Below are 14,190 nucleotides of genomic sequence, written 5' to 3'. Positions count from 1 at the left end.
GGTTTTATTTGAGCTTTTTGGCTGCGTTATAGAAAATGTACTATAGCAGTGTGTTACCGTATTTGGGTATGACTCATCAGAAGAGCATGCAGTGCAAGCAACCAATAGGCATGCAGGTTTCCTCTATTCTTCTTGCTGATTGGCTGTTGGGATTTGATAGAGAAAGAGAGAGAGAATGGTTTATTCGCGACATTTAAAAATACACTTATACAGTTCACAGCTGTCACACATAGGCAGCTAAGTCGATTTAGCTGAATTGGGTGTAACATTACATACTCGGAGCAGTTCTTCATACATTACAAACAATAAAACCATCTTAAATACGAGTTAAAAACTGTAAACGTTATATATTTAAAGACTCTTGTTAAAAGTTATTCTCTGTAATCAGACCTAATTTATCAAAATTATACCCAATCATATTTTTACATACATATCGGTGTGTCAAGATACTGTCATGTTCTTTCTTATTAACTGAGAACTGAACAACTGCGGAGTTCGTCGTTCAGTAAAGTTGTTGCATACATGATCGGACTCTTGGCGAATCTTACAGTTCTAGTTTTATAAGTGTTCAGCTGGTTACTAGATCTGGTGGTTCTGCCTGAGATCTCACGGCGTGGTGGGAGCCACTTCCTAAAGTCAGGGGATTTCAGTAGAGATAGAGCAAAGTTTCTGCACAAGTCACAGCGTCTTAGGCCTAGTGGGTCGAGTGAGAGATCCTGCAGGGCTGTGTTGTTGTGAGTGAAGTCCTGCCCAAGGATTATTCTACAAGCCCTTCTCTGCACCCTCTCGATCGACTCGGATTCGGCGACAGTCAGCCCAGGGTGCCATACCTGGCAGCAATACCCCTTGACCTCTTGAAAAACGGCTTAGGCCGAAGAGTTTGTACTGCTACGAAATTGTACTGTACATCTTCAAGGTTAAATAAAGGTTGAAAAAAAAGAAAAAAAAATACTCAAGCACGGGACGGACAGATTAGTGATCTTAGCATGTACAGTCTTCCACTGGCCTTCTCTACAATCATCGTGACATGCTTTGTCCACTTGAGATTGTTTTGTAGGATAACGCCCAAAATACGGGCTGCCTCCACTACTTCTAATTGCGTAGGTCCGATTTTTATCTCAGGTGGTGGTGGCGGGTTACGCGTGAAGCAGATAAAGAGAACTTTGCATTTGGAAGGGTTAAGAGTCATGTGATTGTGATCTGTCCACCTGGCTAAGCAGTCCACGTCGCCCTGGATGAACGGCGTCTTCTTCACAGGTCTTGATTCCGATAAAGACATGTCATCAACATATTTGTATGTGTCCGCTGAAGTGTCGCTGATCGGAACAGCATCATTTAAAAGTGCAAGGAAGACCAAAGGGCCTAACTTAGTGCCTTGCGGCACACCACAAGTTAGCATCTCCCAGTCTGACACCACACCTTGGTATCTGACGCGTTGCCGTCTACCGGAGATGAAACTACTGATCCGTGGCACAAGTGAGGGGCGGACGCCGAGGTCGATCAGTTTACTGATGGCGGTGTTATGGTGAACAGAGTCAAAAGCACGCGAAAAGTCCGTTAGGACTAGTGTGGTCGCGTGGCCCGGTTTATCCGCTGCTTCTAATAGCTTGTGCGTGAGGAGTGCCATGTAGTGGGTAGTGGAGCGACCCAAACTGTCGGTTGTCAACCCTCGGGAGTATGTTTCCGAAGGCACCAGTCCGTTTCAAAGCCTTCGCATACTTTCGCGAAAACAGATGTCAAAGAAATGGGTCTGGGTTTTGTGAGTCTTGGCGGCATCTCCTTCGGGACTGGGACTACGTCGGCGTCCCTCCAGGTGCCAGGTACGACACCTTGGTTGAGCGAGGTATTCATGATGTCACATAGTGGCTGACTAAGTTCGAAGGCAAACTCACGGACAATTCTGGGGGAGACGTCGTCATTGCCGGTGGCCTTCCCAACCTTTACCATTCTGAGTCTATACCACATGTCCCAGAACGATACAGAAGGTGGCGGGGCAGGAGCAGGGAGGTAGGCTGGAAGCTCTTGTGGTTGCAGGGGTGCATGCTGCTGTGATGCTGCTGACAGGTGGGCGTTTATAGCATCGGCTACAGCCTTAGGAGATGACGACTTAATAGCTTTATACCATTTTTTAGGGTCAGCTGTTTTGAGATGTTTTACCTTGGTTTTGTAGAAGTTTTTCTTTAACATGCAGATTGTGTTTGCGATTTTGTTGCGGAGACGTCTCACCTCTGGTACGTTCTGTTCTTTAAAGACTTACTGACGCTGCAAGATCATGGCCTTCAGGCCAGGGGTCATCCATGGTTTGTCTCTTTCATGTAAACGGACAACCTTTGATGGTAAGTATTTATCCATTGCTCTAGACAGTGTGAAGTAGAAGGCAGAACACTTGTCAGTTGCGCTGACCGCGCTGTAGACCTCTTCCCAGTGGTGTTGAGTAATCCACGATCCAAACAACCTTACTCCCGACTGTCGTAGGGGTCTAACGACTTTCTTGACCATCTTATTTTTTTACACGAGAGCCAGATACACCAGACCAGATCACACAATTGTGATCACTGGCGCCGACGGGAGGGTCCGTTGTTGGTGGTTGGTAGCATTGTGCAAGGGCTTCACTCGCAAGTACTTGGTCGAAGTCCAGAAGTGCGTTGTCAGACGTGGAGTTGGGAGGGTGGTAAACTGCGCAGAGGGCGATTGACGACACAGATCGCGGACGCCAGTGGGGTCTCAGATGGACCCAACCACACTCCAATTCTGTCGGCACAACAACATCCAGTGGTTTTGACGGTATGGTATGTTTTGTATATACCGCCACGCCTCCACCACGCCTGTCGGACCGGCACTTGGAAAACTGGTTAAAATTCGGAATATCCGTTGCCCCTGGTGGTAGGCTGGGGGTAAACCATGTTTCAGTTACGACTGCCACATCAATTGCCGATGTAGATAGCACCAATTGGAATTCATCCATTTTGTTCAGAAGTGACCTGGTGTTTGTATTCTCGGCATACACCGAGACTGGCATGTTGCCTTTTGTTGTTCCAATTTGATTGGTTGCAGCTGGCGGGGAGCCCGACGTGTAATAAGGTGATTAACGGCGAGGAAGGGTCTATTCCCGATTACAGTCTGTATGAGTTTTGTATGGTTCTTACCAGCCTTACAGCCTCTTGGTCTGCTTTTTGGACGCAAGATATCCAGAGAGCGCAGAGTAGACCTGAGCGCTTGATCCTGGGGTGTAGCAGCCTTGCGTAGACTCCGAAAGAGTTGTGCTGGATATCTCAGGATTCCACAGGTGCCATATCCCGCCATTGTTGTACATATCCAGGTAAGACGTGGTGTGGGAATGGACACAAAAAACAGCCACTGAAGATCGTTTGAAGACAAGTCCGATCAGACGGAGACCATCACAGAACATGCAGCGTACATTAACACATCCAGACACTAATAAATGGGTATATATAGTCCTCAAGAAATTATCAAAAACGGCTAAAAGTTCGTACTCAGACGGAGAACATTTGACGTGCGTCTTTCTGCAAGAAACGCCACCTAGCGATGATTTGACGGCACGTTCTGCGGGAGAGTGCGGGACGTTCTGCGGGAGAGTGCGGGACGTCCTGCGGGAGAGTGCGGTTCGTCCTGCGGGAGAATGCGGTACGTTCTGCGGGAGAGTGCGGGACGTCCTGCGGGAGAGTGCGGTACGTCCTGCGGGAGAGTGCGGTACGTCCTGCGGGAGAGTGCGGTTCGTCCTGCGGGAGAGTGCGGTACGTTCTGCGGGAGAGTGCGGTACGTCCTGCGGGAGAATGCGGTACGTCCTGCGGGAGAGTGCGGTACGTCCTGCGGGAGAGTGCGCTACGTCCTGCAGGAGAGTGCGGGACGTTCTGCGGGAGAGTGCGGGACGTCCTGCGGGAGAGTGCGGGACATTCTGCGGGAGAGTGCGGTACGTCCTGTGGGAGAGTGCGGGACGTCCTGTGGGAGAGTGCGGGACGTCCCGCAGAATTTCACAGAACTTTCGCAGAACTGTCCACTGGTAATGGGAAATGCCACTGCGAAACTTCTTCTGTGTAGAAAATCTTTCGCGAGATATCGGTCGTTAATGAGCAGTCTTTGTATTCTGAGATTTGTGCATGGACGATTGATGTTTACCATTTGATACTCTGAGTTTGAGTGTGATTCCAATAAACATTTCACATAACTACGAACTAGTTGGAAGAATGATAGATGCGTGGATGCCTGTATATGATTTAACAAACAAAAATCCGACGCTAAAACTGCTAAAACCGCTTCTCCGTTGGAACAACGCAAGCCGGAGGTCAATAACCTGCAGCAAACGCGGTTAAATACGTAATGTGTATCGTCGGCGCGTGCGCACCACGGTATCAACAATTTTCTGCCACAATCTGCTCCGACTATAATCTACAACTTGTATTATCTAGTAGGTTCTGTCATCGATTTCCGAAGAATCACCAAAATTGTCGAGTGTACAGATTCAAGCGTTCGTTTGTTGTTGCTGATAACATCGCAAGTAGGCTTCGTGGCAAATTTTCCTAAAGTGAGGGTCGAGGGTTTGCATGCCCGACAGTTTTCAAAGATTGGACAGGGCGGGGCTGTAATATCAAAGGAGCCGGCGGCTTGTGTTAGCCGGGTTGATAGTTACGTTACATCAAGGGGGTTCAAAGCGAACCTATATAAATAAAGAAGGAAATCTCCTAGATAGGGGAGGTTGACGTACGGAGTTGCCGAACAAAAGGGGGCTTATACATACATGACTATGCATGAATCTGTTCATTACAAATGTATGTCACAATATATCCGAATCCAAGATCGCTACATTTACAAATTGTACTATTTTTTACGATCAAAATTGTCCGGCATTTCTCAGGCGCACTTTACGAAGCGCCCCATCCCATTCGAGTGCTCCACTGCGGGATATTGCGGGACGTCTCGCGGAATATCGCGGTACGTCCCGCAGAACTTGATGCGTATTTCGTGGCCTGTACTGTACATGTATGTCCAGCATTGGAATGCGAGACATAAACGCTTCGTTTTATCTTGAAAATCAACAGTTTGCCTTATGCAATTAAAAATCCTAACCAATAGTGTAGGGGATAGCTATCCAACTGTTATCACTTCATACTATAATATAAAATCCTTATATCAATGTAAAGAAGTGGTTTCCCTTGTGTTTCTCCTTCTTTCCCTGTACTCGTAAAATGTTCTCCTTCTTTCCCTGTACTCGTAAAATGTAATGTAGCCATCCGCTACATTTGCTCCAAAGCAAATGTTGGCCTTGCAAGATTCAAACAAGAGTTCCAAGACATCATACCTCCATGAAATATGGGCTTGATATATAAATGTAAATTTCTTCTTAATTATGCAAATGACCTCTGCATTAACATGATATACGCATCGTGATGTATGTAAACTATTGATTAGCTTACAGATGTCCCAAGTATGACATTCACATTATTCACCTTTAAGAAATCATGGAATTTTCACATTAATTATGCAAATTAGGTCATCATTTGCATAACTAGTATCTGTTGATGTTCCGCCTGCCATAGGTTACATACATTACATGTATGAAAGTAGTATAATGTAAAACACTGTAATTATAGAATTCCCGCATTAATTATGCAAATTATGTCCTCATTTGCATAATTTGATTTAATTATGTACATCTCTCTCTCAGCTACCTACACACCAAAAATGATAAAAATACGTTGTTCCTATCTGGATTTATTGGCTTTTAAACATTTCGCCAGAAAGTGCCCTGCAGTTCCAGAACAAGCTGCTAGGGGGACCAAACTCACACCACTTATTCCTTACAGGAAAAGCTATCTGTCACCATAACATCAAGACCATAGCATGTTCAGGAAAAAAGATACAAAAACCGGACGTTCAGCTGCAGTACCAAGGTCATCCACCAGGAGGCCCATAATTGACCTATCAAATCATATCACCTCCTATCAAAGACATTTTACATTTTACATCTTGCTCCTATAGACCTCGGTCACCGCCTAAACGGTATGTCCATTTGCCCATCATTTCTAGTCTGAGATTGATACTCGTAATGATCAGTCGAAATCCCGCGGGTCTCTACAGTTATGACATTCCACAGAAGTACATGGACAATGTGATTCCCCATATAAATCCAGACAAGGAGAATGAGACGGGGGTCAAACGTCCACTATATATCGCTTATGCTACAATTCCCAATATTTTGTCCATCAAGTTGGCTGAAGATGAATGTATTATTTTCATACTGTAGGTCACGACCGAACGTACTTTCATACAACAAGTTTTCCTGCATTTCTACCATAAACCAGTATTAGATGGAGTTTTACAGGAACTATGGTGGAATGTCAACTGACACCCCACTGGGCGATAATCCACAAAAGCCAGCTCAGACCACCAAATGTGAAAAATTGGCTGGGAAATTTTCTCTCCAAGCAGAGGTTGGTGCAGTGGGGAAGATTGTTACTTTTCTATTAGGCCCCTTTCTGTCTGTCGCTACTTCCACCATCTGTTGGTTGGAAGGTAACAATGTCCCGCACCAACCTTAGCTTGTAGAGTAGAAAAGTTCACAATTTGTACGCATTGGGCAACTCTGCTGTATTTTCTCTTCCTAAATATATTGTTCTACGATATTACAGGGTTAGTGGACTTACTGCGTAATGTAAAGAACTTACAGGAAATACAAGAGTTGTACCAGTTAGGTAACTGTTACTCAGATGGCCCACTGACAATAATATCACATGACATGCCGGCCATCCACAACGTAAACTGATGACGACAACACTTTACGTTCATGCCAAACGATGTACAACGTAAAATGATGACGACAACACTTTACGTTAATGCCAAACGATGTACAACGTAAACTGATGACGACAACACTTTACGTTAATGCCAAACGATGTACAACGTAAACTGATGACGACAACACTTTACGTTCATGCCAAACGATGGACAACATAAACTGATGACGACATCACTTTACGTTCATGCCAAATGATGTACAACATAAACTGATGACGACATCACTTTATGTTCATGCCAAATGTTGTACAACGTAAACTGATGACGACATCCCTTTAGGAACAAAGATTTTAAAGAACCCCTTAGTATTATATAGCTATGTGACTCAATTCGAAGCGGTTGAAAGAAAAAAGAATTTAATATGTTTAAGTTTAGGGTAGAATCTATGAAATAACTGAAGAAAACTATAGTTCTATTGTCAAGTTTTTTTTAACCAGCCTATGAAGATTTTGTCCGTACTACGTTGTATCCTGGAGTCGCTCATTAATATTGTGTTATGCGGCCTTTACATTCATTCCATACCACACAACACGAATTGATGACGTCACAAGAACACGTCTACCTGACTGTTGAAATGGACGGAACCATAAGCAATGGATAGGGGTGATTAATTTGTTACCAAAAATTCAGCGAACAGCACGTACACTCTTAGGAGTCTATGTGACGTCGGAACATATTATATGTAACTGAACATATCTAACATAATGTTACGTACGTACGTAACGTGGTGCGTTTTGATGCGTTATGCGATGTTTATACTTTGCGTTAACATAACGGAACGTAACCTACGTTACGTTACCATAACATAACCTACGTTACGTTAACATAACATAACCTACGTTACGTTACCATAACATAACCTACGTTACGTTACCATAACATAACCTACGTTACGTTAACATAACCAACGTTACGTTAACATAACCAACGTTACGTTAACATATAGATGAAACGTACGTGACGTATTGACTTAAAAACCTGACGTTTTTTACGTCCGTAATTTTGACACGGAAATTTCAGAACCATGCGTACGTAACGTATCCACACGTTATGTCATACGTGAACGTTCACCTAACATACGTAACGTATTGACCGAAAAACGTTACGTATTGACTCCAAAACGTAGCGTTTTTAACGTCTGTATTTTTGACACAAAAATGATGCCATATTATGTATCCTAATTTTCGTGTCAAAATAACATACGGTTAGGTTATATCAAAGGTTATGTCCACGTAACGTTAACTTTAACGTAACGTTGGTTAACGTTAACGTAGTTATCACGTTATGTTTACGTCATGTTAACGTTATGTTAACAATATGTTAACGTTATGTTAACGATATGTTAACGTTAACGTAACGTTGTCGTGACGTATGTACTTGCAAACTTTGTCGAAAGGCTGATTAAAAAAGCAGGTGTGTTTGAAACACCTTTATATCTTGTGTTGTAAAACTGTTGAATAAAACAATGCTAATGACGGATATTACACAAAACTTACCTGTTTCACATATGTATCTGAAGCTATCACCGCATGCTGCGTCCGCCCACTTGTTTCTGCGTTCACTGTCGGACTGTGCTCCAAACACAAGATGAGAACAGGGGTATGAAGGATCATCGGGCTCCCCGGGTGCCCAGGCAGAGAATCCGCCGAGCGCGCTACCCTGGCTGTCAACCCACGTTCCGTCTGGTCTACTGACTCCGAGCCAAAACTGAGCATTTCTGTAAGATGACATGAGAAAAATGACATTTCCCTTTTACACCCGTTTTGTACTGTTTTGATGTAATGTTTCACGGTGAATGTTGTTTCCTAAGGTATTTCCAAGTCTTAGAAAGGAGTAGAGTGTGCCTCAGTATATAGTACTAGTGCAATGGTCAAGTGGGTAGAGTGCTTAGACGCCTTGCATTCGGTAGGTCGTGTGTTTAATCCCCGGCCGAGTCATACAAAAGACTTTAGAAATGGTATATCTGCTTAATCTACTTAGCACGTAGCATTCGGGAAAGAGTATGGGAGTTAAACACAAACCACTGCCAGTGGACTAGCCAGCTGCTGTAGAGATGCTGTAGAGTTGATGATAAGTACTCTCTGTGGCTAAATTTTTAATCATATTTAATATTTAACTTAACTGCTCATGTACTATATGGTGTAACAGTGATTGAAAATATTATTCTTACTGGTCTAGACAGTTCTTGAAAAACACAAGATACGCCTGCTCGTTCGAGTCCAGCGGCAGAGCGACCGTTCCTCCCTCGGCGACACATCTCGCCTGGGCCGTGGCGTAGTCGACCTGCTCGTCGGATGGCGCCACGTACCTTTTGCCGTTGGGGAGACTGAGCTGACCATTTGTTGGACAACTCGCTGGAAGATCCCAACCTGCAGTAAGCAGGTAAAGCGGTTTTAGAAGAGGAAGGTCATGTGAATCTCATCTTCTGGAATTCACAGAAGAGCTGTTTGAGAACATGGTGAATAGACGTCAGACGGACGTCCTGGTGATGAACTTTGCTAAAGCCTTCGATTAGGTTAACCATAGCCTACGCCATTACGGCATCCGTCGAGAGATCAGTGCTTGGATCACAGCTTTCCTCACTGACAGCGTCTAAGCGGTAGTTAAGTCAACGGCGAGCGTTAGGACATCGTAACCGTTATAGATATCTTTAGAAGGTACGTCATTTTCTCTAATTCCAACAAAAATGCATTTATGACATGCGCTTTATACTAGAGAAATAATTCAAAACAATAGTTGACCAGTTTGTCGGTAGAACTTGTTGGAAATATTACATCGAGGAAGGGGGAAGGGGTGGTAGGCATTATGGGAAGTGTGAAATTGGTGAATAGCCGGTCTGGTTGAATTAATTACCCTCATTTTTAGGACTGGGCTAATCAGAAAACAGCCGAAGACCACTAGTTCTATAAGCTTGCTACGGAGGCTATGGGCAAGGAGACTTTATGCATGTTTCTCTTCCAGACTAACTACGCTGGCTATATATTATCCGAATATCACCCTATGGGGATTAACGTGACTCAATTTGAAGCGGTTGAAAGAAAAACGAATTCAATATGTTTAAGTTGAGGGGAAAATTAATCTTACTACGTGACTATGTTATGCATACGACACCATAAGTCTACACTTTTAGTTTGTACTTGTTGACTTTAGCTTACCTTGACTACCAACCACAGCTCGTACATTCCTATTGACCGGTTCGTCTGGTCCTCGTGCGGCACCTGGAACAATCATCACACACGTAAATAATTTCATCAGGTTGGTAAACGAATGAAAAGTTCTTTGATCAAAACCATTTATTTTTCACGAGCCGACGTTTCCATGACCGTCTGTCATCTTCATCAGGGCAATTCTGACTGGTTTACTGTGAACTGAACTGAACTGTGAACTGAACTAGAATTGTATGGGTTTTATGTCATGTTACACATGGTTTCTAATATTAATAGCATCCCATATAATTTTATGTAAATTTTATAGTTAAAAATGCATAATTTATGCTAATATGATGACGTCATTGGCCAAAATCCAAGATGGCGGACCATATCATTAGAACAGGTATATACAGGTTATTTTCCTTAAAATTTCATCAAAACTTCCATTTCTTTTACAAAAAAGGTTCATATAAACGTCTTTAGTCTGTTTACAATGTATTTTAGGCTTTGTCATTAAAAAAAACTATTTTTGAAAATTCAAGATTGATGGTCCAAAATGGCGGATATCTTAAATATGCATGACGTCATTTTATGACGTCACCGGTGTTTCTATGGGCAGCATAAGACTTAGTACACCCTAATATTCTGTCATAAACACTTTTGGTATGTTGAATACCATTTAGTTTTCAGGGAATAACCAATCTAGACGGTTTTGGCCAATAAAATCACATTTATGACGTCATAATGACGTCATATAACGTCATAATGACATACAAATTGTAGACATGATAAATCTTCACTACTACACCATCCTCTGAAAATTTGGTGGTCATACGATATACCGTTCTTGAGTTTTGAGTGGGGGGTCAAATGAGCCCCCACCCCCGTCCCACCAAGCTCAAAAAAGCCCGGTCTAGATAGGGTTAAGTTAGTTTTTATTGTTAACAATGCATTTCCGAACGTAGTGCAATTGTGACATACATAGGCATTCTTACATCATTCTTACATTACACAGCAAACCAGTCAGAATTGCCCTGATGAAGATGGCAGACGGTCATCGAAACGTCGGCTCGTAAAAAAAAAAAACTTACTACCACAACGGCGTTTATAATTAAAAACGGACTGAAACAGGACTTTTTTTTCTGAGGATGTTATCTACTTTTTTTGCTTTATGTCAATGAAATTAATTTGTTTTCTTGCTGTCTTTATTGAGTGTGCATGCATGTCAGTGTTCTTTTGTGTACCCAGGGAGACTTCAAAAACAGGCCATATAGTCCCGAGTGTTGCTACTGGTAAAATGAAGAAATGAAGAGGGATAGTTTTTAAGTATGTCTAACTGTTAGAAATCCTTATTAACATGCCATGAGGTGCAGGGCCAGTCTTGAACGGTCCCTCAAAGTCCCGCAAGGTGGCGCTGTGATATGCCAGCCCGTCATCGCCATCTTCACCTGGTTCTTCTGCCGGGTTCTATCGAAAAATACAGAAAACAAAATATAGTGCGTCCGTCAAAGTGTGTTTGTTTATCGATTTTTCCTTGTGTTTCATTTCGCGTAAAAGAAGATTCTTATACTATCTGCGTGTATGCACTTGAATTAAAAGCGCTGCAGTGCATATGCATGTAATCATATACTGGTTTGTTATTGTTTAGTCCAAATCTCCAGGGAATGCCTTTCTGTTCATGTATTATACTCCGAGTCCGATGATGTAGTTATGTTGGCTAAAGGCCAGGCTTATCAATATTCTGGAGACTCAAAAGGTATCGTAATATTACCAAGCCCAATTTTACTATATACCGGTACCGTTGTATTTTTGCCTTGCACGTCCGAAAGGGGTATAGTTATGTTCACCGAAGGAAAACATATTGTTTTTGCTACGTTTCCTCTTCCTCTTCTTCTTCTCCAAACAGTGACCTCTTACCTAACTGAACCAAACTGTCTCTCACCATGGTAACTACTGTTGGGTTACATTATGTTGGAATTTTATAGTAGGAGGGATTTAGACTCCTGTCACCATGTCTGTGAATGTGTTTGAGTAAGAATTAACAGAGCAGCCCATATGCGAAGATAAACATTATGCATTAGTTTTGCAAATGTTACTTTTTTCTAGTTAGATTAAAATCATGAGGAAAAAAAGCTCAAGTAACCACCTGTTTTAATTTCATGACCCTTTGTAACTACGTCAAGCTTGTAAGGAACTATATTGATAACTAGAAAGGCCAATATTTGCTTTGGAGCAAATACAGCGATGGGTTCACCACATTTTACCACATGGCAGGGAAAGAATGAGAAACACAAGGGAAAACAATGATTTACATTGATATAACTATAATATGAAGTAACATACAACTAAAACAACAGTTGGATAGCTATTCCCTACTTTATTGGTTAGGATTTTTAATTGCATAATGCAAACTGTTGATTTTCAAAATAAAAAAAAACGTTCATGCCCCGCATTCCAATGCTGGAGCAGAAAAGCTTGAAATACCTACCAAAACACTTGAATAAAGACATACTGTCAGTATGGAAATACTCTGTGCAGGTGTTAATCAATTTAAATCCCAACAGCCAATCAGCAAGAAATGCTCTGTGCAGGTGGAAATGCTCAGTGTGCAGGTGTTAATCAAGTTAAATTCCAACAGCCAATCAGCAAGAAGTATAGAGGAAAGCTGCATGCCTATTGGTTGATGCCCTGCATTCCATTGTGATGACTCATGCCCAGACGTGGTAAACATGGCACACTAACACAGTAATACATTAGCTATAATACAGCCAAAAAACTCAAATAAAACCATTCTAAAAGCCTGTATCACAAACATTTAAAAAACGCCTAGGGGTATTTGCCCACTGTACCTCCATACCAAATTTCAGGACCTTAGGCCCTAAAATGAAGAAGCTGAATCCATTTAAAAAATGGCAGGAGGAGAAGGAGAAGGAGAAGAAGAAGAAGAAACATCAGAAAAAGCAATATGGTTTCACCACACCACGAAGTGGTGTGGTGAACCCATAATAAAGTGCTCTAACCGGCATCGGTTAATTAAGAAATCTGGCTCTAATAGGATTTCTTGACTTCTACCTCATCCTCCTGTCTGAGTCCAGACGTCCTCCAACCGGTAGCCTGCACATCACCGAGAGCCTCTGCTGGTTCCTCTGCGTCCTCCAATGGTTTACACACGGCCGCGACGGCCAGAAAAGCAAGCATCAGAAGTTCAGTCTTCATGATGCCATGCTGGAGAATAGGAGTAGCAAAAGTAAACTAAGTTGAATAGCAAAGTTCTTTTTATCACAACCATTTATTTTTCACTAGCCGACGTTTCGATGACCGTCTGTCATCTTCATCAGGGCAATTCTGACTGGTTTACTGTGCACTGACACTAGATGTTACTTGGTGCATAGTGCACTAAAGGTGTTACATAGTTCATAGTGCACTTAAGCTAGTTTTTTTCTGTTTACAATACATTCCGGAACGTAGTGTAATTGTGACATACATACTAGGCATTGTTACATCATAGGGAAATATGTGGTTCCAAATGTAAAGTGTTTCTATATAAGATTTGTTAACTGACAATACTGAGGTATCACAGTCCCAAATAGAAATTATTAAAAGTCTTCTTACATATGTATTGTTAGGAATCATAATAGTTACAAGCAATAAAAAAAACAATGTCAGTTATTAAGAATGTGATCCCAAACATGACTAAGTTTATACCCCCCCCCCTCATCACGGAAAAACTCATAAACAAAAACTAGCTTAAGTGCACTATGAACTTTGTAACACCTTTAGTGTACTATGCACCAAGTAACATCTAGTGTCAGTGCACAGTAAACCAGTCAGAATTGCCCTGATGAAGATGACAGACGGTCATCGAAACGTCGGCTAGTGAAAAATAAATGGTTGTGATAAAAAGAACTTTGCTATTCAGTCGTTTACCAACCTGATGAAATTATTTACGGAAGTAAACTAAGTTGTTAGAATCTGATGAAGTTTTTTTTTAATATTTCATTAGTGGCTTTCAAACCGAGCATTTCAGAAGACACTCTTCATGAATCAACATAAAAGACATTTCTTTCTCGCAGTTTTCTAATAATAAATACCAATGACAGATGGAAGCCAGAGAAACAGTTTTAGGTCAACCGCTAACTTTTATTATTCAGGAAAGGGGAAAGCGGGACCACATTGGTAGTGGGTACGCCCTCGTTGCCATAACTCTTAACTCTTGTTTGCACAGAAA

The 14,190-nt window shown here is 42.2% G+C and overlaps 1 protein-coding gene across 1 annotated transcript in view; it reads right to left on the bottom strand.

Moving 5' to 3' along the window:
- The window catches only part of LOC109481471 (galactose-specific lectin nattectin-like), a 15,272-nt gene extending 2,284 nt beyond the window's left edge, over positions 1-12,988 (bottom strand). The window contains exons 1-5 of the mRNA XM_019784054.1: positions 12,983-12,988; positions 11,324-11,429; positions 9,969-10,031; positions 8,984-9,182; positions 8,310-8,530 (exon numbers count right to left, since the gene is read on the bottom strand). Coding sequence (XP_019639613.1) covers positions 8,310-8,530; positions 8,984-9,182; positions 9,969-10,031; positions 11,324-11,429; positions 12,983-12,988 — 595 coding nt within the window. The remainder of the gene's footprint in view (positions 1-8,309; positions 8,531-8,983; positions 9,183-9,968; positions 10,032-11,323; positions 11,430-12,982) is intronic.
- Between the last annotated feature and the right edge of the window lie 1,202 nt (positions 12,989-14,190).

Source organism: Branchiostoma belcheri, unplaced genomic scaffold (genome assembly GCF_001625305.1).
Source record: "Branchiostoma belcheri isolate BF01 breed outbred unplaced genomic scaffold, Haploidv18h27 scaffold56, whole genome shotgun sequence".
Classification (NCBI taxonomy): domain Eukaryota; kingdom Metazoa; phylum Chordata; class Leptocardii; order Amphioxiformes; family Branchiostomatidae; genus Branchiostoma; species Branchiostoma belcheri.
This window is presented reverse-complemented; position numbering and strand designations above follow the sequence as displayed.